Raw genomic sequence first — 22,676 nt, 5'->3', positions numbered from 1 at the left:
GAAATGTAACAGATTAAGGTTCTCTTTTCTTACCAGCAGCTATACTATTCCACAATCATGGTAGAAGGAATAACAAGTCGAGAATAGATTACGAAAACTGACCAGTTCATAGTTACTTTGTTTGGCAATTCCAGTTGCATTGGGATCTGCATTGATCCTTAAACCATAAGAAAAGTCTTTCAAAGGACCAACATTCAGCAATGAATCCCTCACTGCAAAAGAGAATGACTTCTGCAAGGCCAGGCAAAGAAAAAATCACTGAATGATCTCTTATATAATAATAATTTTGAAAACAAATTTAAGATTGGAGAACTGATCAAAGTGGAAGAAAGGTTATGTGATACGTAAGAAGTTTGAATTTCCAGCAAGTATTATACTAGAGAATTCAAGATATGAAATTTCAACTCTGCCTCCCATCTTATTATTCGACAAAGAATATTTTTAATGCAACTATATTGCCTTGTCTGGCCTAATATTACCAGAAATTAGAAAACTAAACTACCTGAGCTGAATCCAAGTTATTTGGTGCTGAACTATATAGAGAGACATCCTCCATTTCTTGAAATACATCAGAAGATGATCTTCGCAATCGCTTTGCTGAATGACCTTCTCCTTCAATGTCTCCGCCCTATACATTCCACACCAGCACCATAGTTGAAAATTTCATAAATCTTTGGAAACTACTAGAAAATAACAGAACTATTTTCTTTTTCTTTTTTCGAACTATAAGAGTACTATACCCATGGATGCTCATTGCAATGTAATTTTTTTTATTTTTATTTTGGTGAATAAGTTATCACCCGTGACAGATCAAGCATCAATTTGGCTTAAGCACTGAAAATTTAAGCCAACATAGCAAAGAAAGCGCATATGTGTGAAATTTAAGAATAAGAAAGGCTAACTGATAAGCAGCGAGATCGAAGCAACACAGAGAAAAAATGGAGTCAGAAAGATGTCCCTATGCATCTATAGAAAACTCATGGATCAACCTTTTGAAAGAACTTACGAGATATTCGACCATTAAAAAGGAACATTATTTGAAATTCTTGCAACAACGATTAGTCAGATAAGTAATTCCTCTCTAATACACACCTCATCCTTCACACCAGATGATGCCAAGGCTCCCAGTCCAGAAGTAAACTGAACGAGCAAACTATCTCCCAATCTACTTCCCAGAAAAAACAGGGAGTCTCCTACTGCTGTAATCCCCTGCCATAAAGAATGCAAAACAAAAAATGCAATAGAATTTCGTTAAAGCACCACAAAAGGTTAAGTTCAAAGCCAAGCAAGAAAGAAGACACTTGTTGAGACAATATGAGCTTAATACTAAATATTTATGACTAACCGATGTAAGTACGGAAGCTTTAGACTTTGAAAGCTCAAGTCTCTGTACAACCCTGCAGATTGTAGTGTAGATTCAATGATTAAATAACACTGTCAAACATTAAGAGTGCAAACATAGACAGAGTTATACCCTACACAAAAAAAGGGAATAATACCATGACAAAGTTGAACTAAAAAAAACGAAAGTCACTTTAATTGAGGCAGTTATCATTCACGTACACGACAAAGTTAACACAGCTCTGTTGTTATTAAGAAAAATAGTGAAAGGACTTAACTACAACTAAGATGGAAAGAATTAAAAACATTTAACTACTTACCGCCCATCATAAATAAGTGAAAGTTGTAGAAGTTCCCCAGTTTTTGTAGACAGTAAGACTGCATCATTTGATAACCAAGTTGCATTGGCAGCATCGAGCTCCACAAGGAAAGGAGATCGAGGCATCTCATGACTATATTGATAATAATAAAATAAAATAAAAATGAGTTAGAGTATTACAGATGTCAAATAAAAAGAAATCTAAAAATCAAGCAGGCTCGTGTGTGTGTGTGTGTGAGAGAGAGAGAGAGAGAGAGAGAGAGAGAGAGAGACCTGCCATCAACAGAAGTTGCATAACTGTTTAAAGCCAAAGTACATGACGCTGACTACAAAGAGTGGAATTAAAATCAGTCGAGATCTAACTTTTTTGTAATCCTGATTTCGTAGCTCATGGAGATAATTCAAGCAGTATACCTGGCTATGATAATGAATAGTATTTGCACAAAGCACAAGAACACCTCCAATCGGTGATGGAACAGCAAGTAGCTTATAAGCATCATGAGGAAGATTCTGAACAAAAGAAAAATCCCATTAACAAAACATTTATGTGCTAATTATTGCCCATATCACGGTAACGTATAAGATAACCCAAGGAACACATCCCTTTGAAATTTTCTTGAACTTTGTTTGCATATACTCTTAATTAACGAAATGTTTAAACACCTATTCATGGCACAATGCAGTGAACTATTTTTAAAATGGTATCATGGTTATGATGACAAGCTCGTAAGACCTTACCTCAGCTGACCAAATCTTAGGATGCTGCTTCAAGGTTGTGCTAATACTAAGCGCCGATACCTCACAAGTATGATGCTTCCACGAGACACGTCCAGCCCAAGTAAGCTCTCGCTCATGAAGGATGACCATTACAGGTTCAATATAACCTGTATTATATATTAACGTCCGTAATGGCATCGAAGATATCAAACCAAGGATGAAAAACAAATACCATTTTGATGTACAAAAGCCGACAATCTAAGAGCAACAGATCTTAAGAAATGCTGGGGGTGAAGTTAATGATACACATGCTTGTTCAATGGCGAATAAAACACCATTTTGATGTACAAAAGCCGACAATCTAAGAGCAACAGATCTTAAGAAATGCTGGGGGTGAAGTTAATGATACACATGCTTGTTCAATGGCGAATAAAAAAATATTTCTAGGTGAACCAGAAGTTATTTTGCTACTAAAATGTCAGCTTCCTTGGCCAAACTCAAACATATATAAATATAGGAAAGCTAATCTAAGTTTTTTATAACTACAGGTTTGGCAGACAAGAGAAGTAATCTAATCTAAGGAAAGCACATTCACCAACACCAACATAAAAAATAAAATAAAAAAATGAAATCTATGAGTCAACATATTGTCGGAATCTACACAGTGACCAATTGGAACAATGAAACCTGATAGGATATGTCTGAAGCATAAAGTTACAGTAATTCACCATGAACAAAGACAAAATCTTTGACGTGCTTCATCTCTAAATCTCGTAGATTAATTACATAAGATGACTCGATACGAGCATTAGCTACGCCTCCAGAACCCAAAGCATCTTCGTCCCCAGCCAAACCAGAACCAGCCTGACAGCCAGAGTTCAAAACTTTCCAGGAGTTAAGACTGATCTTTTATATCAACTCCTTTTCTTTTTACACTTGAGAAAAAAAAAACACATACACACATTATGACATCCGTAACCAACCAATAATTCAAATGCTACTAGTTCCAAGAAAAAGAGTGTTTCATTCTTCACCACAAATACTTCAGAACAGCATATCGTCTAGGGTTTTATTTTTATATTTTTATGCAGCAGCAGCAATGAATCTATTACTCGTCATACAATAATAGAAACGATTAACATACGAAATTTCTATGATATGAAGGATAAAGTTCATCTGTGTCACTGCAATCAAACTTACATATCGATCATGCAAAAAATACATTGGTTTCTAGGGCTAAGTATAGCTAGATATAGTTTTGTCCATGCATGTAGGAACCTAATCTGAAAGCTTACTTTATAGACAACTGACACTTTCCTTAAAGCCAAGGGGGATAAAATGTATGGTAACGGTGAATAATTATTCCAACAAAACAAACAGGGCAAAATCACAAAGTCATTAAAGGGAGGGATATATGAAATGTTTTAGAAAAATACAGTCAAAAGTTAGAAAATAACTAAATTCATGGGAGCTAAACTGCAAAATATTATTAAAATATAGGAAATTTAGGAAACTTCTTTGATGGACCATGTTAAGTCGGGAGGGCTTCTGCTTGGCCTAACCTGGCTCCACTGTGAACACAGGTATCCATTAAGGGAAGGCAACACCTAGAGTTTGACTCTAAGCCTAAATCTTTTAGAAGAATTCCCAAAAATAACGGAGCATTTAAACTTTATGTATGCAAACAAAAGGACCATAACAAACAAACCTGTACAGCCTTGAGCATTATCATTTGTATATCATAAACAAGAACGCCTGCACATCTTCCCTGCGGATCAGCCTTTACCAACGGACCTCTTGAGAATGATTCTCGACCTCTCTTAAGATAAAGCCACTCTGGACTCTCAAAACAGTGCATGGAGCTGAAACATTCAAAACACTCACAAATAGTTAAATGACAAAATCGAATGTCTGATTCGGGAATCCAAAATACATGTAGGCTGATACCAACAAACCCTCCTGTCGTCTTACTCATATCTAACGCAAATGCAAATACTTGGCTCAAATTTTTAAGGATTTCAATTTCAACTGGTATGATATCTCCTGGCACTCTCCGAAAGTAGTTACGTACATCAAACTCGCTATATAAACAAATAATTTATTCTTAAACATCAAAATCACCTTTCGCCCACCTTGTACGAAGTCCATGTACAGAATCGTCAAACTCCAACACCGAAATCTTGGCGTCTCTAAAGCACAAGATTATCGAATCTCTCCTCCTCGAACCATCGCCGCTCCCTGATGACAACACTGCCATAGCCTCGACATTCCCGTGCAATCTACAAGCACAAGCTGCTTAGGCGCAGAGAACAAAAAAAAAACATGGAATCCTAGGGCAAAAATTGGGTATATATATATACCTGTAATGGCAGACGAGCTCGAGAGACGCTCCGGAGAGGCCTCCCATGACTCCGCCGCGTCTGGCCTCGGCGGAGGAAGAAGAAACCCTAGAATTTCTGACCTCGTCCTCGTCGTGAAGCCTGACGGCGTAGACCTCGAGGACGTTGCCGGCGGTGACGACGAGGTTGGGGACGGCGCCGATGTCGCGGCGGCGGGAGGCGGCGGGGGACGAAGGCCAGTCGGAGTCGAGGTCGTCGGCGGAGGCAGAGGAGGAGAGCGGAGGGGCTCGGGCGGCGGAGTCGGCGCGCGAGTGTGCGACGAAGCCCGACGCGCAGTTCTCGATGCCGGTCGGCAAGTGCATCATCTTGTACGCCGCGAAGCTCATCGTCGAGTGAATTGGGAGCTAGGGTTTCGGGTGATAATGGAGTGCGTAGAGATCGGAGGAATTTGGAGGAGAGAGAGTGAGTGAGTAAAAGAATTCAGCTGAGAAATCAGAATCGATATGGCGGGAGGAAATGGAAGGCTGATTTGACCAAGTCCGTTTACCAAAATCAGTCGTCGTTAATTTTTTATATTTATAAAGGAGTTATTTGATATTGTCAGGTTTTTTAAAATAATTGTTTTAAAATATTTTTTGTAAGAAAAATTTGTTACCTCCTTAAAGGGGTTCTCTCCTTAAGATACATTTTTCAATTATATGAAAATACATTTGAATTTATATTCGTTAAATCATTAGATGAAATGAATCATGAACGTGTGTCTACTGTCTAGTCATTGATTCTTTTGAAAAAAATCTACGATTTTATCGTTTAGATTTTTTTTTTTTAATTGCTAAGAGATATTTTGTTGGTAAAGAATAGTAGTTCGTTAAAATCATTAGATGAATCGAATGCAAGTTTATAGGATATTACTTATCATTTCAGTTACTCTAGTTTCATCCTGAACATTGGAAGAAAATGCAAATAACAGTTCCGTTAACGTGTCTTTCATTGTTTAACGGAAGCGACACTTTCGTTTGGCAATTTTTTGTCTTCCAGAGGTTAACGGAAGTGATATTTCCGTTAGACAATTTTTTGGCTTCATGGAATGAATCATTTTCGATTTTTAATTAAAAATAATAATTAATAAAAGATAAATGATATCAGCCGTTAGATGTGTAATTATCAACGGTTCATAGTTTTTTTAATTAAAATATACAAATGCAAATGACTAATGGAAGTTAACGAAAAGAATGTCTTCCGATAGCCTTCTTCTACTTCCAAAACGTTATTTGAAGAGTTCATTCAGATACCGTTAGCAACAAAAATGGTACTTCTGTGAAGCAAAAAAAAAAAAAACAAATGAAAATCTTCATTCCACTAGGTTCCGTACCGTTAGTCAGCATGACTCTAGTTCAAACTTTTTTTTTAACAATTTCATTCGATAACTATGTACACTCTCACAAATGCATACACCCATGCATAGATCAAACACCTTTCACACGAGAAAAATTAAGATCATAAGTTGTAAAAAATTAAAAATAATTAATGGCACATTGTGTATAAACTCCCTAACGACGGAAGACGATCATAGGCACTATAATTAAAGCACTTCTATGACTCGTTCAAATATTTTTCAAAAATTAATTGATGAATCCAAAAACTTAAAGACCACCTACTACCGAAAAAAATACGAGCAGAAAAACTGAAAGACAGCAATGCCATCTTCGTAACTAAAAATCCATAAATGAAATGTGGGAGCCCAAAACAAATTTAAGAAAAACCCCGGAAAATAAGTTAAAACTAATAGGTAGATATTTGGCTAAACAACACTTACTAGTAGACTTTTTAAAAAAAAATTAAATTAAAATAAACACAAACTTGACCATACTCAAAGTCTCAAACCATAAACACTCAACCATACCCCAACCCGCAACACCAAAGACAAATGTCTGGACAGTCACGCCGATACCATCGTCAACAGTCAACAAGGATTGCGAGGAAGGGGCGAGATAAAACTCAAATTTTCGAAAACCCGAAACTCCACGTACGCGCTCTCCACCGGCCCCAAGGACCTCCCTCTTACGCCCGACCAATAGATTGAAGCTCCTATGATGTAGAGCAGCCGGCCTGGCCTGGAATTTGCAGGAATTTAACTTGAAATTTATAAAATTTTATCTCTATTTGGAAAAAGATGTCACTGTGAGCTTAAATTCAAATCTAATTAGTAATTTTAAGAAAATCAAAATTCATATAAATATTTACTTTTTTTTTTTTTTTGCATGTCCGTCATTGTACCGAGTCGAAAATGGACAAAATTGAGGCACAGTGAGATGACAATGGAATTTTTTTTAATTTATTAAAGGAATTGTAATATTTTGATAACAATGTGCATGAATATGAAACTGCACTTCTACGACAAGTTGATACCACAACTAATCATATTACCAAAAACAAATTGGGCTTTCAAGTGAAATTCTGTAAGAAGCCACAAGTGCGCAATGTTTCATAGGCTATGAACTGGTAATCTCACTAAAAAAAAATAGCATTGCTTCCCAAAAAATGTTGTTACAGCTTGTGGTTGGTGATAACAAAATAGACATGTAAAAGACTAATCAAGAGAACATAATTTCTACTCAATGAAGGAGAAGTTAAATTTCACCAAGTTCCTCCATAGGAAGATAATTGACTGAATTCTCTGATTCTGAAATGCTCCATTGCAATCCCAAGAACCGATGCCATTGCAAGACCATCAGAGAAGGTTTCGCGAGGAACTAATACCATCAAGCTTTTCCCAGAGAGTTTATTACTGATATCTCATTATTTATACATAGTTTCATGATCCTTGTCCATCTGCATGAAGCAACAAAAAAAAAAGTCAAATGAATGAGTGCACTGTAAGTTCAGTAAACAAAGTATTCGAATAGGATACTGAAATCGAGAAGCTTACAGATTTGGAAAGTTCCTTGGCTTTCTTATCATCGAAACCAAGAGATGCCAAGATCTTGTGACCAGCCGAGTCTTTCTCGGACCAAACCCCGAGAAGCATATGAGTCGTCGTTAATTCTCCACTTTCACCTGAATAATATGTAGAAACAAAACCCCATGCTAAGCGACACAAATCGTCAACTTTCAAAACGAATTATAATTTTAGGATTAACTAGGCTCGGGGTTACTCTTAATACACCGGAACCCAACAATCAAGCCAATCGTAGGAAGAGAGAAGTACAAAACAAACAACCGTGCTATGTAGCACAACTAATCAAATTTCCAACCAAATTTTAGTTTTAGAATGATGTCCCATTACCAATAATGTAACTAAGCCCATGATTGCTCTTAATACACCGAAGAATAGTTTATAGGACACAATCCAACATAGATCCAAGTCATCATTAGCAAGACTAATCTTGTATGCAGACTTCAAAACACCAATACAGGAACAAACATTGAAAAAAAACATATAAATGGAAATCCGAAGATAGAAGTGACCTGATTTTAGCTTCTGATCAAGTGCCCACTTTAGGGCTCTCTTAGCTGGTTCTGTCAGTGGCGGATGCTCGGGGCTGAAAACATACAAGTCAGATTTTCCAAGCAAATTTACGGTTTCATCTCGCACCTTGAAAAGTGTGATTCCGTTAGCTCTTAGAAACTTAGCAGATATACTTGTTCCTGAAAATAAAATAAAAATTCGATAAATCGTCATCTCTGTAGCCCAAGAACACAGAAGAAAACATAGTCAAAGCAGTTAAGAATATAGAACACAATCAAAAGCCAGCCTATTAGTTTTTTTATATAAACACACTATAGGATAGGTGAGTACAGCTTCTCAACAGCTCACTTTCTCAAGGTTAATATCTAATTTTAGACCAGAGGGAAAACATTAATGGCCTTAGGAGTGGAGCGACTCCAGTTCCAAGTCTAAGTATTACAAGAATTTGGAAAATTGGCTAAAACGGGAATATTTATTTTACCAACACTAATGAGAAGCATAGTTTAAAAAAACAAAGGCAAGTAACTGGGTTAAGCTTTACCCCCGAGATCAACAGCACAGGGTGAAAAAAGGTTCGCACAAAAAATTCGAAGAAAACAACTTCATTGATACCGTTGTTCCCACATGAACCGGAAAATGTTAGGCAAAAGATACGACTAGTCGGATTCTAACACCATCAATGAGCTCTTCGAAGTCTGAGCTATGGAATAAAACCCTGAGCATGCAAAGTCCCAGATCTAATACAGTAATAACTTAATTAATTAAGCCACAAAATTAACATCCGATATTTTTTTTTTCTGTAAGTAAGGATTCTTTATGTACCATCAACAACAACAAACACACAAAACAAACAAGTACCAAATTAAGCTTTCATACAAATAAACAATCTCCAAACTATGTCAAAAGCCATCACTAACCCTCGACCAGAATCCCCATCAGAAGCGCCTCAGTACCGGTATTCGGGTACTTGAGCTTCCTCGCTTCCAATTCCGCCATAGCAAACGACCTTATTGCCCTCGCAGACCATCTAATAACACAATTGAGGAACAAAGAAAACCGAGTTCATGACCCGAAAACACAAAAACTCGGTAACCATTTACATTTTTCACATGAATTTCTCTAAGATGATTATAATAGAAAAAGAAAGAAAAAAAAAACTCACCTCGTAAAAGTCTCTCCAGAAGCCTTATCTGGCTTCCTGAAAAACAACACAACACAGCACAACACAAGAAAGCAATCATTCTCACACGAAAGACCACGAAATTTTACGAAATGACCAACACCAAAACAACCATTACATACATTCACAGAACTTACGCGTTTGGTAGACTGACAAGCACAGTCGCGACAGAAGGCCTTCGCTTCGGTGCTGAGTTCCTCAGATTCGAAGGTCGAATTGAGAGCCTTCGACCGATCAAGAAATACGAGGTGGCAGATGCTTGATTTTCAAGGTTGAGGTTAAGTCGCCATGGAATGAGCCGAGAAGGCTGTTGTATGGTCGAAGGAGAGATTGCGTTGATTGACAGAGTGTGGGACGCCATTAACGAAATATCGCCGGAATAATGAGAAACCCTAAAATATTCTTTTAGTTGGCGGGTTTTCTTTTTCCGACAGTGGCTGATACAAAAAAAAAAAAAAAAACTGATCCGGAGCTGATAGCTTTCTATTTTCCTTCTCAACGTTGGGCCTGGGCTGACTTAACCGAGAATTGGCCCAATTTTTAGCTTTCTTTTCTTTTAAATTTTCTCTTACTTTTATCCATGCGAGTACTCACCGCGAGAGAGATTTGCACCTAAGTCACTTCTTATGAACAAAATTGCATTTATTTTACCACCAAAAAATATATTACAAGTAAGTCACTCTTATTTATTATTATACCAAAATACCCTTAAAGTAGAATCAGAGTTAAATATTTACAAAACAAAAGTAGATTAGAAGAAGAAAGTAGAATCACAGTTAAATATTTACAAAACAAAAGTAGACTAAAAGAAGAAAATAAAACCACAGTTAAATATTTACAAAATAAAAGTAGACTAGAAGAATAAATCGAAAATCTGAAGCGCCTCGACTCCGTTGGACAACTTATTGGCACCGTTCTCCGCTGCGGCCGCCTTGGAAGACGCCGCCGCCTTGCCTCCTCGCTTCGCCGCCGTAAAACACACACCAACTTCTTCAATGTGTATTACATGTTCGACGCGTATTACCTGTTCGACGAAATGCCTAAGCCAAAAACACGACTTCAATTCATACCTCTTTGGAGACGATACAGAGTCTTCCGTCAGCCATTCTGTTCTCGACGAAGGTCTTCGCCGCGTTGGACTGGTTCTTCGTCGAGCCCGGTCCGAATCTCCGCCGGCGAAGACGAACACCAGGAGAGATCGGAGCACGGCGGCTTTGAGGCCGCGGGAAGGCTGATTCTGTGATTTCGGCGAGAGCTCCGACGAGGGTTACGGCGGCGGTGGCCTCGTCGGAGCGGCGATCGGCGCAGTGGTCGGAGCTTGAGCTAGAGAGATTAGGGTTTGGGAGGAAATTTGATGAGAGATTAAGGTTTTGGTGTGGGTATGGATTCTTGTTGGATATAAAATAGAAGGGTAATTAAGACATTGTATAGATGACAAATATGAAAAAAAAAAAAAAAAAAAAAACACGAATGCAATTTAGACTCATTTGTGATACAAATGAAATAATGTGGTGTTGTTGTGACTTCAATGGCAAATTCCACTTGCCGCAGATAAAGGTGGACTAACTAATTAATCGGGTAAATTTTTAAATATGTTGAACAGTTAACAATTGATCATTAATAGTTCAAAACGTTGAAAGATTTAATCGATTAAACGTGGTATTTAAAACGGTTAACTAATGAACCGTTAGTGTCAATATTATTTCTCTGGGTAGTTGGTTAACCATGATATAATTGATTAAAATTAACAAAAAATTAGCAAAATAGCTAACCGTTTAGCATTGTCAAATAACCAACGTTTTGTAAATATTATGTAAATAGTCACTAGAATGACGTGGATCTATCATGATTTTTTACACTTTCCAGTTTGTGTCATTTCCTTTTTTGTATACGTAATATTGTAACATTTGAAATTTTTCATGTCTGCCGAAATTCAAATTAAACAAAACCGTGTTGTGTAACTCGGATCCTTTATTTTGGGAACCGATTTAAATACACTGGGTAGTTTGTTTCCTTTTTTCGCATCCCTATATATCGGACCTCATTATTTTTCAATATTCTTGAATTCAATTCCTTATTTCGTTTACTTATTAGTTATATTTCCTTATTAGTTGTATTTCGAGCGCTCATTTTTTTCATTTCAACGTCCGGAGATTGCACCGATTTACAAGATGGCTGATTTTTCTTTGATGGAATCAAGTGTGGTTCTTTATTGTTTGAATATTTTTTCCATAATCGCGCAGGTTTACGTTAAATTACCATTCTATTTACATATATTTACTGTCGTTGTTATGTTGCAGTTAAGCTTTTTGAGAGACAATGGCTGGAAAATCATAATTCATTGTCATGCGGTGAAAATACAGAATGTAATCAAAATGATTTACAACCTGTTATATTTGATGACCTTGATTTGAAAAACTTCCCCATGAATTTTGATGTTAATGTCAACAATGTTTTTATGCGAAATGATGTTCTTGTATCGGCTATGAGAATGATTGCACTTTGCGGTAACTTTGGATTCAAGGTTCTGAGATCTAGCAAAACACAATATAGTGTTGTTTGTTTGAATGTCGGTTGTTGTTGGACGATGAGAGCTTCTGTTTAAATACTTTGAAATGTATATTTTTGCTGATACGTCATGCTTTGAAATATGTTTAAATTCCTAACGAATTACACAATAACCATAAACAAAAGAAAACATCTATAATTGATGTGTACGCTTAATCGGATTACAATTTTCCTAACAAGATTTACACATCTTCACAACTGATATTGAAATGTAAGCTATTTCTATTTAAATATTTGTAAATAAAATAGCCAAAATACTTGTAAATATTCCTATTTAAATTACACCAAGTCGACATACCAATACATGTAAAGTACATAGACATCATATTCACGAATAATTTCATACCTAAATCATCGACATGCACATGCAATCATATTTTCACGAAAGTATGAACATTTTTTAAATATAAATTGCTTTAAATATATTTTCTATTCATTATTAACACATCAAGCCATATATAACCCGAAACCCCCAAATTTCGTCTACTTGATTTATGGGGTTTAACATAAAAATCAATGTTTTCGGGAAAGATTAACCGAAATGTTCATTTACACATCTGGGTTTGAAGATTAACCCAAAATCGGGGAATATTCAATAATCGATTCAAACTAACCCATATCTCTTTTTCCCTTTTTGTGGGTAAACCTTTTTTCAAAATAATGTAAATACTAATCTAAATATGCGTACCTGTTATATTTTCGGCAACTGAAGATCCTCGACGGGGAAGACGAAGTGGTATGCTCATCGGGGAAGAAAGAGGAACTTCCGGATTCCTTATTCATTTTTTTTTTCAAATGCGAGAAAATGAATAATCGTTTTGCGTGCGGTTATCAATTTGGTCTTTAATGCCCTCGATTCTCGCATTCCATACCCGATTTATTGGGTTTTTTCTTTTATTTAAACTTTTTAAGAAAGTATGATTGAGCAAGAATGTAATTGGAGCATTTTAGTAAACTTAGATGTGTAAATAAAATCAGATGACTATTTACATAATATTTACAAAACGTTGACTATTTTGCTAAATTACCCAAATATCATTTAGCTAATTTTTATCAAATTCGATTAATTTAGACCGATAAAAATGTAAATTAATCGACCGATTAATTTTAATATGCCAAAATGTCCATCTTTAGGCGCGGATACTTCGTCGGGTATACTCTGCGTAAATACTTTACGAGTTAATAGGTGGGGGATACTATGCTTGGGTATTCCTCAGGAGTACTACACGCGGATATTCCACGTGGGCAGGTCGACAGCAAGCTACAAGAGCTTTGTTGAGAATTTCATTCGAGAATACGACTCAAAAATTTTATTTTGATTTATTGTCTGTTCTCGAGGATTCGATTCGCGCTTTGATCCTCATTATAATTTTTTAAGTAAGTGTATATAATATAACAATGACGCGATAACACACATATCTTACTTAAGAACACAAAGGACATAACTTAAAACCATCCAAATTAGTAAATAATAATAATTAAAAAAAGTTTCAAATTCAATGGAAAATCATTGTACATTAATTTTTTTTAATCTTATTTTGTCGAATTCTATGAATTGATTAATTTATGTTAGAATGTGACAATTTTTCATTACTTTTTTGTTCTTTAATAATTTTTTAACATGCGCCTAAAAAAATAGGAAATATAAAGGGGAAAAATTGTTCTTTTTAGTTTAAAAATTGAGTTTGAATGTGATCAGTAGATTTCTAGAATTGTAACTCTTTATTTCTTTAATTTGGGAACTTTGGAACCACAGGAACAATGTTTACGCCGGAAAAAAAGTGTGAAACCCGGGGGACCTCGTGGAGTGGACGGGGGGCTTCGTTCAAGACTTTCGGGAAGCTACGAGTGGGCCCCGTGGAGCTGTCCCTCCTTGCCCGAGTCGGGAGTGGAGGCCTCCGCCAGATGGCACGATTGCGATCTCTGTCGACGCAGCGGTACGTCCTCACGCTCGGAGGTTCGGGATTGGGTGCATCGCACGGGACTCTTTGGGGTGGTTCTCGGATAGGAGATTGTCACCCGGCATCAAGGTCTCTCTCCTCAACTATCGGAAGCATCGGCGATTCTCCAAGGTATGATATTTGCGTTGGATTTAGGTTGGAAGAATGTGGTGATCCAATCCGATTGCCTCGAGGTGCTGTCGGCCATTCGCCATGGTATTTCCCCGATTTCGGAGCTTGGTACGTTCATTGATGATATTTTGATGCTTAGGCCTAATTTTGATAATCTAGACTTTGGTTTTCATTCTCGGGATTGTAATAAGGTTGCCCATAACCTTGCTAGTTTTGCTCTTAATTTTGAGACGGGCGCCCGGTGGTTGGGCTCGGTTCCTCCTTGTGCTTATTTAGAGGCCGAGCACGACCACTGCGGTATTAACCCTTGAGTGTAACCAAGGTTTTCCACCGTCATACGTGAGAGTTTTAATGATATTCTCCCCGTGGTGTCGCCCACGGTTTAAAAACAAAATAAAGAAAGAGCATTGAGATGTAAAATGGAAGTGTGAAAGAAAATAAATAAAGTATTAAATGTCAATAAATATTTTCGTCCAAAATGCAAATATACTTCTATTCTTGAAATTGTTACATCATTGTACTCATCAAATTTTGATACTTTATTAAATATATGTATGAAATATCTAAATGAAAAAACAATTAAAGTCAGAGTAATATTATTGTAAACTGAAAATAATTACCTATAAAATAATAATTAATTTTAAAGTTGTCAATAATTGCTACTTTGCTAATGATCGGTTCAAACATTTCTTATAATTTCTATAACTTTTATGGAGTAATAAAATCAATGGACATCTCCAGTTTATGGCAATATATTTCATAACAAAGTATGAGATATGTTCCTACACAAGTTTGTTCTAACATTGAGAAAAAAATAAAACATAATTTCTATACTTCATAAAGGTAATCGTTATGCAGTTACTATGACTAATTATAACAGCGCACAGTCCATTTTACTCACCAATCAGTATTTCGATCATCAAATTACAAAGAATCATCTACAATATCCAAAAAAAATATTCAATCATGTATTCAAAGTGCATGGATTCGAACTGCCAAATATAGTCTGTTTCTTTTAATCTCTAGTCACGATATAAAATAAAATAAAATCATCTCTAACATGTGAATCACACATATTAATAGTTCATTCATACATGTCCAAAAGAAAAAAAGAAATAAATATTTCATAGGCACATCTTGCTTTTACCAACATCGTCTCCAAAACTATTTGCAGCAACTTCATCAAAAGGTAGAGAAGACGAAGGGTGTAATTGAGAAGGTGTTTCCAGGTTATACTTATACCCTATATTTTTTTTTTCATATATATATATATAATTTATTATATATTATTGATCACCTCTTATGAAAGTTGAAACAACTTTTATATAAAAAAGTGAAATAAACACTTTAATTTTTTAGGGATCTGATTTAGCGATAATGACAATAGTTATTACCAAAACTTTTATTTAACAGTGCATATATATAATTTTTTTTTTTTTTTTTTGTTGATTTCAAAAGGTTATTAGTGACGATCCTAAATACATATTTAATATGATTATTGAATTCATACAGATATGTTTATAAATTTGTTAGGCCGATAAAATGTACATATCGGCATGAAAACATTTAGTAATTAGACACTAAAAAATTAATATTGTTTAAATTTGTTATGACGATAAGATTTCACGAAAACAGTGGTAAACATGTTTTTTAAAAAATTAAATTTGCTGTTTTTTTCTTCGATTATATTCGAATATAGATTTTAATGTTAATAAACTATCAAATTCAAATGAATATTGTTAATTGTGATGTATGATGTATCAACCATCATCTTTAAATATACTGTATTATATCCAAATATTCCTATTTAGAATCTTAACCTCAAAACACGGAGTTGTCACTGTTTGCAACTCTACAAGTATCAAGCAACATTGACATTTAATTTAATTTATTTTTTTATTTTTTATTTTTTTAAAGATCGAAATCTGTAATGTATTATTGATGATGTTGATAAAGAGTAAATACAAAAAAATTGCAGCAAGATAAACTCTTACAAATAACTCATATCTATTTGAAACAGGAATGAAAATGAACCTTGACCTTTCGTTATTAATATTATTATTTGTTATAAATGGAAATCAAATAAATAAACAAATCACCATCGCTTTCGCATGTGATCTACACATGATATCATTTATTAACAAAGATCTGCAAAAATATTATTTAATGTTAAAGTTTAGATATTTATGTGAACGTTCCTTCGGAAAAAAATTGATCGAAAATGAATCTTGACCTTTCTTGTCGAAACAAATAGATCACAACTCCACATCACATTAATATTTGATTTAGATACGACACATTTAGAAAATTTATAACTATTAACAATAAATAAATTAGCAATATAATTAGAGATTCATTTTATATTGGGGATCGCCATTGTAGGCCCATTTTTTTTTTAAAAAGGGCACTCCGTTGTATTTTAGGTCACGTATTTATCATTAAATCATTAGAAACTTTTTAATATTAAGAGTTAAGACTAGTCTGATTGATTCTATTATAATCACAGTCTAATTGAACAGTCTATTATATACCACTATATCGTATCAAGGATAGTCTCACATCGACTGGGTATTACGATCCTGGGCTCTTTATAAGGTTTGTGGGTTACTCCTCTAATTACCAAGCTTGGTTTTAGATGGAACCCCACACCTTTAAGATGGTATCAGAGCGGGGCCCATTCTCGGTTGTGGGCTACCTGATCGGGCCTATACTTCACGCTTCCAGTGCCTGTGCCGCTCTGATACCATCTTAAAGGTGTGGGGTTCCATCTAAAACCAAGCTTGGTAATTAGATGAGTAACCCACAAACCTTATAAAGAGCCCAGGATCGTAATACCCAGTCGATGTGGGACTATCCTTGATACACCCCCTCACGCGCACAGGCACACATCGGCACTGGAAGCGTGAAGTATAGGCCCGATCAGGTAGCCCACAACCGAGAATGGGCCCCGCTCTGATACCATCTTAAATGTGTGGGGTTCCATCTAAAACCAAGCTTGGTAATTAGAGGAGTAACCCACAAACCTTATAAAGAGCCCAGGATCGTAATACCCAGTCGATGTGGGACTATCCTTGATATATCGAGAACACAGAATAATTTATCTTGTAAAAATATAATTAATTTTTTTTAAGTTATACAACATTATAATAAAACATTGCACTCACATTCTAATATAAGCATTTATGCCATATCCCGTCTCATAGTTATTTAAGAATACTGATAGAAAGTTTATTTTTTCTCTGAATAATTCAATTTTATATCATATATCATATCACCAATTACATTAAACATTTAAACACAAATTACATGATCTAATCTTCAAACGTCAATATTGTGTTTTTTAAAAGTTGAACTCTCGTCCTTTCTCGCAGATGTCTTCTCACAAGAAAGATGTCTTGTCACCCAAACTAAGTCATTAAAAGTAATGAAATAAGTTTTTTAAGCGATTCTTTTAATTGTTGCATTGTGGTCCTTATGGACCTTATCTCATTAAAATTTAATATTTATTCTCCCTAGTAAATGAAAATCATATTTAAAAAATAAAATTAAATAATTTTATCAATTGATCAAATTTGTTTAAATTATATTTAAAGTGTTTTGAAATTAATTTTATTTTCATGAACTTTTATAGTTTTCTCGAGAATTCAACAAAAACCTTTGATTGGTGCAATCTAAAAACTTCTTAAAATTAATTCTAAAAAATATTTTTAAATTTAAATATTGTTTAATTTAAATATTTTTAAATTTTAATATTTTTAAATTTTAATCTCGGACCATTCTCGTTCATTAGAAAAACTTCCATTTTTTCGTATTGTAAAACTCTTTTTTTTTTTTTTGCTCCTAAAAAAATAGTTTTGTAATTTGTTTTTCATTGAACCCCAAATACAAAATCAAATTTTGGTACATCATTAATATACACATCTTTTGAAGGACAAGTGTGACTGACGGTCTAAGTTCTAACATATCCTCTCTCAATATTTTCCCACGATACAATATTATTTATTAAAAAAACTAAAGGGCTTTTTCGTAATTGACAGCCAACCTTCCAGAAAAGTAGTAAATAACAGGAGTTTCATTTCCTTCCAAAAAAAAAAAAAAAAAAACAGGAGTTTCATTAAACCCCGCTTCATTTGCCGCAAATTATTCTCTCATAATAAAAACAAAGAGATCTGTCAAAAAAAAATAATAATAATAAAATAGAGATCGCTAGATTAGAAGGACAAGTTCGTTTTCAATAATTTAAGTAGTTATATATATTGAGGCTTTTGAGGGATCATTTTTCGGCTCAGATGATCTTCAAGCCGATCAGACTGATCTGAATTCTGAAGAACATTGATATCCAGTCGGAGAAGCATTTCAGCAAGGTCTTTTTCCTGAGTAGAGATCGAATTGACCAAATTGGACATAAGACTCGTCGTGGCTCAAGGGACTTTCGGGTTTCGTCTATAGGGGTACTTGCGACATCCAGTATCTTGCAGGTATTTGCTCTGTTTCTTGATATGGGTTTCATTTCGTAAATCAGATTGTTTTTTCTTTCTTTCTCAAATGCACCCACATGTGCAAGGCACGTGAGGACTAATTTTTGCCAAATGCTGAAATATATTAATTTGCTAAAAATACTATATACTCTTCTTAAATTAAAGTTCTTCGATCCACAGATCTTCACGTGTTTCCATAATTGACAGTTCGATTACCAAGCAGATATATAACTAGAAGGAGAGTTCAACGCTCATATTGTCTTTCGTTTTCAGGTCCATTTTCGTTTGATATAGCTTTCCTTAATTAAACTCTAATTACGTAGCTCTCACGTAAAACTTCCTAATTTCTGCAGGATTGTTCAAGGAAGATAAGTTGAGAGTCGCAATTAGGAAGCTTAGAGTACTGGATTTGGTGGTCATAAGAATAGAGATTTAAGTTTCAGGTTAGGAAAGTAATTCGGTTCATTTTAGGGTTCTATGTTTCACATTGGAGATTTCTAAATCTGGGAAGGAAAAAAAATCAAAAGTCATGACCTGGACAACTTCAAAGGGAAACCAATCAGCTAACGCGTATCCAAGAACTCTTTCTTGGATAGCCGTTTCGTTTGGAGGATTGGCTTTGTTCTTGGCTTTGGGCTGTTTGATTCTCGTCTCGAACCCCGTTGGTTCAACAGTCCGTGGCTATTTTTACTCCGTCGATAGCTCCGACCGATTAGACGTGTCGATACTATCTTCAAACAGCCCAGTTTCCGATCTTCCCCAGGACGATAACGTGTCCGATGATTCCGATTCGCAAGTTTCCACGACTCGATCAGGTCCTTCTTTACCCTCCTCTGATAATGGTTTTCAGGAGCCCGTGAATGTTTCAGAAACAACCGAGTCTAAAGATCGAGTCATAGTAGTGCCTGTAGTTTCGACCGGCTCATCAGCCGGAGAGAATTTAAATGTATCCGATGAGTCCGATCCACGAGTTCCCTTGAGTTCAGGTAGTTCGTCGAACCTTTCGGATACCGAGAAAGTAGAAGATACATTGAAATCTCGTCCTGTTTTGTCTTCCGATTTGCCGTTCGGAGACCAAGTTAAGGATGTCACGTTATCATCAAACACTAGTGGTAACAGTAGTCAAAGCAGTGACACCATGGGAACCAAAGATACGGGTGATAATACACTTCCCAGCCCTCCGAGCAAGGACGATTCAGGTAAATGAGCTGAGAAACATTCTTTTTCAAGCAACAAAGAAATTAAAACATAATTAATGTATATATTGTTATTTTCCGTAGAGTATAACCTATCATTGCATTCAGGATATTGTTAGGTTTCATCGCTGCCTTTGCACTGAATATATATTTTCCTTCTACAGGAGAGCAATTTATCTATTTGAGGACTAATAATTTTCTCCTAGCTTAGATTGCACTGTGGGTTTTTGTTGGATTTAAAAGTTGGTTTTGTGGGTGTGCTGTGATGTAGGTTGTGATCTATACCAAGGGACGTGGGTTTATGATTCGAGAGGACCGTTATACACAAACAATACGTGCCCTGTGTTGACTCAGATGCAAAATTGCCAGGGTAATGGGAGACCCGACAAGGACTACGAGAATTGGCGATGGAAGCCCGAAAAGTGCGATCTCCCTCGTTTCGACCCTCAAAAATTTCTCGAGTTGATGCGTGGGAAGACAATCGCCTTCATCGGTGACTCTGTCGCTCGAAATCAGATGGAATCATTGCTGTGCATTCTTTGGCAGGTAATTGCGAACTTTCTCGTGTTGTCAATCTAAAGAAGCAGGAATAAATTAACTTAAAAAAGGAAAAACCTAATTTATCATGTACATTTTTAAAAAGTTTATAAACAACGCTTCGAAACTAAATCTGTTAGTTATTTTATACATTATAACGTGAATTTATCATTGAAACTGATCACACTGATGCAACAACCATTTTACATGGCCTACTATGCGAAATGGTTAGCTAAATGTAATTCAATCGGGATCTTAGCAACTCTAATTGAGATGTGCACATCCTTTCGGTGGCGATTTAATGAGTAACCTTCCCCGATCAACCTGTTTATGGCTAATTATGATTAAGCGTGCCGTTATGCAATTCGCTCTGCTGCTAGTAGAGTACCTTGTTTTAAGAGCGAAACTCTCTGTATTGATTTCAGGTAGAAGTTCCGAAAAACAGGGGTAACAAGAAAATGCAGCGGTACTATTTCAAGTCGACTTCGACGATGGTCGTAAGGATTTGGTCCTCGTGGCTCGTGAAGCAGACGAACGAGCCCGTAGACTTTGCTCCGGGGGTCGTGAAGCTTCACCTAGACGCCCCCGATGAAATCATAATGGAACACTTCTTGAGCTTCGACGTGATCGTTCTCTCTTCCGGCCACTGGTTCGCCAAGCAGTCCGTCTATCTCCTCAACAACGAGGCCGTCGGTGGTCAGCTCTGGCGACCCGACCCGAACCAGTCTCCGACAGTGAAGGTAAATCTGAATGTTATAGCCTTTTTTTGTTAAACATATAAACTAATTTTTTTTTTTTATTCTAAAAGGAAATTTTTTACGCTGAACAAATTTTTTGAGATTTATAAAAGCATTTTATCACTTTTAAAATTTAATCACAGCTATTTCATTAATTTTAGACAAAATTTGAGCTATTTTGCAAATTCATTCATTTCAATTCCCTATTTAGTCAAAACACCTTAAAAATTTAACGGAAATCAATTTTAATATTCATTTAGATGACGGTCAACAACATCGAAGCGTTCGGGATCTCGGTCGAGACGATCCTAACGGCGCTAAACACGCACCCGAACTACACGGGGCTGACAATCGTGCGATCGTTCTCGCCGGACCACTACGAGGGCGGGGCGTGGAACACGGGCGGGTCGTGCACCGGAAAGACGAAGCCTCTCTCCCTCGGGGAGGTCGTCGAGAACGGGTTCACGAACGCGATGCACGAGAAACAGGTGGCGGGTTTCGATAGGGCGGCCTCGAAGAAGGGGTCGGGGTCGAGGACGAAGATGATGGACATCACGAGGGTGTTTGAGTACCGCCACGATGGCCATCCGGGCCCGTACCGGAGCTTGGACCCGAACAAGGTGACCAAGCGCGGGCCCCACGGGAAGCCTCCGCCGCAGGATTGCCTGCATTGGTGTATGCCCGGCCCGGTCGACACCTGGAACGAGCTCGTTCTCGAGCTCGTGAGAAGAGCCCACGAAGAAGACCTTTCGAACTCCTCGTCGTGAGGTTCTATAAAAAAGATGAGATGATGATTAGCTCTGCTAGTTTTTCCTCCAATTATGTAACTAGATGTATGTGTATCACATACAGCCCATATTTTTTTTTTTTATTTGTTGTAAAATTTACGGTTGTATAAACAGAGAGAAGTGAAAGCTGTTACTGATTTGATATGTGGTTCAAATTTTTGGTTGGTATGGTTCAGAATTCAATTGGACGAAGTTTCTCTTAGCCGTCTCATTTTGTTTTTTTGTCTGTAACTATGTTCTTTTTCCCTTGTTGGATTTTTGGCCTTTTTTCTAGACTCAAACTTGTAACTTTAAAAAAAAAAAAAAGAGCTTATTACGTTAATAAACTGATAGTATCAAACTTTCAATATGATATATTTAATTGAAACGGACGAGCTTTTATGTATTCCGAAATTTAATTTAATTTGCCAATAATGCCAAAAAATGCAGTTTTGGTTTTTCCTAGAGAAATGAGTTCCGGATAAGAGGTAAATCCCTAATAATAATAATATAAAAACATAACGGATTTGCATTCCATTAGCAGTAATTGTTAGGTCTCTCATTACAGCGAATTTTAGTATATATTAAATGTCATTAACAGGTTTTATAAAAAAAAAAAAATGTCATTAACAGGCAAACAACAGCAATAATATGACACGTTAACTTGATGCGAGATTTAGCCTTTGTCCATGACAGACGTGTGCCTTGTCAAGCATCTTCAAAATACACGCAAATATTAGTCCCCAATAAACTTATAAACTAAAGCTAAGCTAAATATCTATTATCGTCATTTATTGTAAAACGCTTTATTTAACTCTAAATCAGAACAGATTCTTGAGGGAAAAAAGAGAGAGTGAAACCTTTGTTATCTTGGCACTTGAGAGAGCGACCCAAAGAAATTCTACAAAATAAACAGAAATAAAAAAACGACGACAAAACCAAACGACAATCTAGGA

The 22,676-nt window shown here is 36.0% G+C and overlaps 3 protein-coding genes across 7 annotated transcripts in view; 1 reads left to right on the top strand and 2 right to left on the bottom strand.

Annotated features, from left to right (window-relative positions):
• CPSF160 (cleavage and polyadenylation specificity factor 160) overlaps positions 1-5,258 on the bottom strand; it is a 21,240-nt gene extending 15,982 nt beyond the window's left edge. The window contains exons 1-12 of one of the 2 annotated variants that reach the window (XM_089602748.1): positions 4,738-5,258; positions 4,510-4,656; positions 4,086-4,239; positions 3,106-3,241; positions 2,399-2,544; positions 2,075-2,170; positions 1,934-1,986; positions 1,662-1,793; positions 1,346-1,397; positions 1,093-1,209; positions 503-628; positions 103-231 (exon numbers count right to left, since the gene is read on the bottom strand). In XM_089602748.1, coding sequence (XP_089458874.1) covers positions 103-231; positions 503-628; positions 1,093-1,209; positions 1,346-1,397; positions 1,662-1,793; positions 1,934-1,986; positions 2,075-2,170; positions 2,399-2,544; positions 3,106-3,241; positions 4,086-4,239; positions 4,510-4,656; positions 4,738-5,102 — 1,653 coding nt within the window. In that variant the 5' untranslated portion in view covers positions 5,103-5,258. Of the gene's footprint in view, positions 1-102; positions 232-502; positions 629-1,092; positions 1,210-1,345; positions 1,398-1,661; positions 1,794-1,933; positions 1,987-2,074; positions 2,171-2,398; positions 2,545-3,105; positions 3,242-4,085; positions 4,240-4,498; positions 4,657-4,737 lie in introns of those variants that run through there. The other variant, XM_089602749.1, reaches the window with a different exon arrangement.
• Positions 5,259-7,199: 1,941 nt separating this feature from the next.
• LOC149379992 (ATP-dependent Clp protease ATP-binding subunit CLPT1, chloroplastic-like) lies at positions 7,200-9,803 on the bottom strand. Its single transcript, XM_089604514.1, has 6 exons — positions 9,503-9,803; positions 9,348-9,383; positions 9,103-9,212; positions 8,185-8,364; positions 7,646-7,773; positions 7,200-7,548 (listed from the first exon to the last, which is right to left on the bottom strand). The coding sequence occupies exons 1-6, from the start codon at positions 9,724-9,726 to the stop codon at positions 7,516-7,518; spliced, it is 711 nt and encodes a 236-aa protein (XP_089460640.1). The 5' UTR covers positions 9,727-9,803; the 3' UTR covers positions 7,200-7,515.
• Positions 9,804-18,125: 8,322 nt separating this feature from the next.
• On the top strand, positions 18,126-21,952 carry YLS7 (trichome birefringence-like protein (DUF828)). Of its 4 annotated transcripts, none has more exons than XM_089603539.1 (6): positions 18,126-18,483; positions 18,707-18,756; positions 18,837-19,682; positions 19,951-20,225; positions 20,642-20,956; positions 21,214-21,952. In XM_089603539.1, the coding sequence occupies exons 3-6, from the start codon at positions 19,013-19,015 to the stop codon at positions 21,718-21,720; spliced, it is 1,767 nt and encodes a 588-aa protein (XP_089459665.1). In that variant the 5' UTR covers positions 18,126-18,483; positions 18,707-18,756; positions 18,837-19,012; the 3' UTR covers positions 21,721-21,952. The 4 variants fall into 4 exon arrangements, with proteins under 4 accessions (XP_089459665.1, XP_089459664.1, XP_089459663.1 ...); XM_089603538.1 differs by having other exon boundaries at positions 18,691-18,756; XM_089603537.1 differs by having other exon boundaries at positions 18,664-18,756.
• The last annotated feature ends 724 nt before the right edge of the window (positions 21,953-22,676 follow it).

Source organism: Urtica dioica, chromosome 12 (genome assembly GCF_054948205.1).
Source record: "Urtica dioica subsp. dioica isolate 48M chromosome 12, U.dioica_male_clone48M_v1_H2, whole genome shotgun sequence".
Lineage (NCBI taxonomy): Eukaryota > Viridiplantae > Streptophyta > Magnoliopsida > Rosales > Urticaceae > Urtica > Urtica dioica.
The sequence above is the reverse complement of the archived record's forward strand: the minus strand, read 5'-3'. Positions and strand labels throughout refer to the sequence as shown.

Bases quoted from the DNA above. Each gene is read 5' to 3' on its own strand.
- LOC149379992 (XM_089604514.1), bottom strand. From the start codon at position 9,726: ATGGCGTCCCACACTCTGTCAATCAACGCAATCTCTCCTTCGACCATA. The intron at 7,774-8,184 runs GTCACTTCTATC...CATATTATTCAG, and splicing joins TGATCAGAAGCTAAAATCAG to GTGAAAGTGGAGAATTAACG. The intron at 7,549-7,645 runs GTAAGCTTCTCG...TGCTTCATGCAG, and splicing joins CCAAGGAACTTTCCAAATCT to ATGGACAAGGATCATGAAAC.
- YLS7 (XM_089603540.1), top strand. From the start codon at position 19,013: ATGACCTGGACAACTTCAAAGGGAAACCAATCAGCTAACGCGTATCCA. The intron at 19,683-19,950 runs GTAAATGAGCTG...GCTGTGATGTAG, and splicing joins TCCGAGCAAGGACGATTCAG to GTTGTGATCTATACCAAGGG. The intron at 20,957-21,213 runs GTAAATCTGAAT...ATATTCATTTAG, and splicing joins ACCAGTCTCCGACAGTGAAG to ATGACGGTCAACAACATCGA.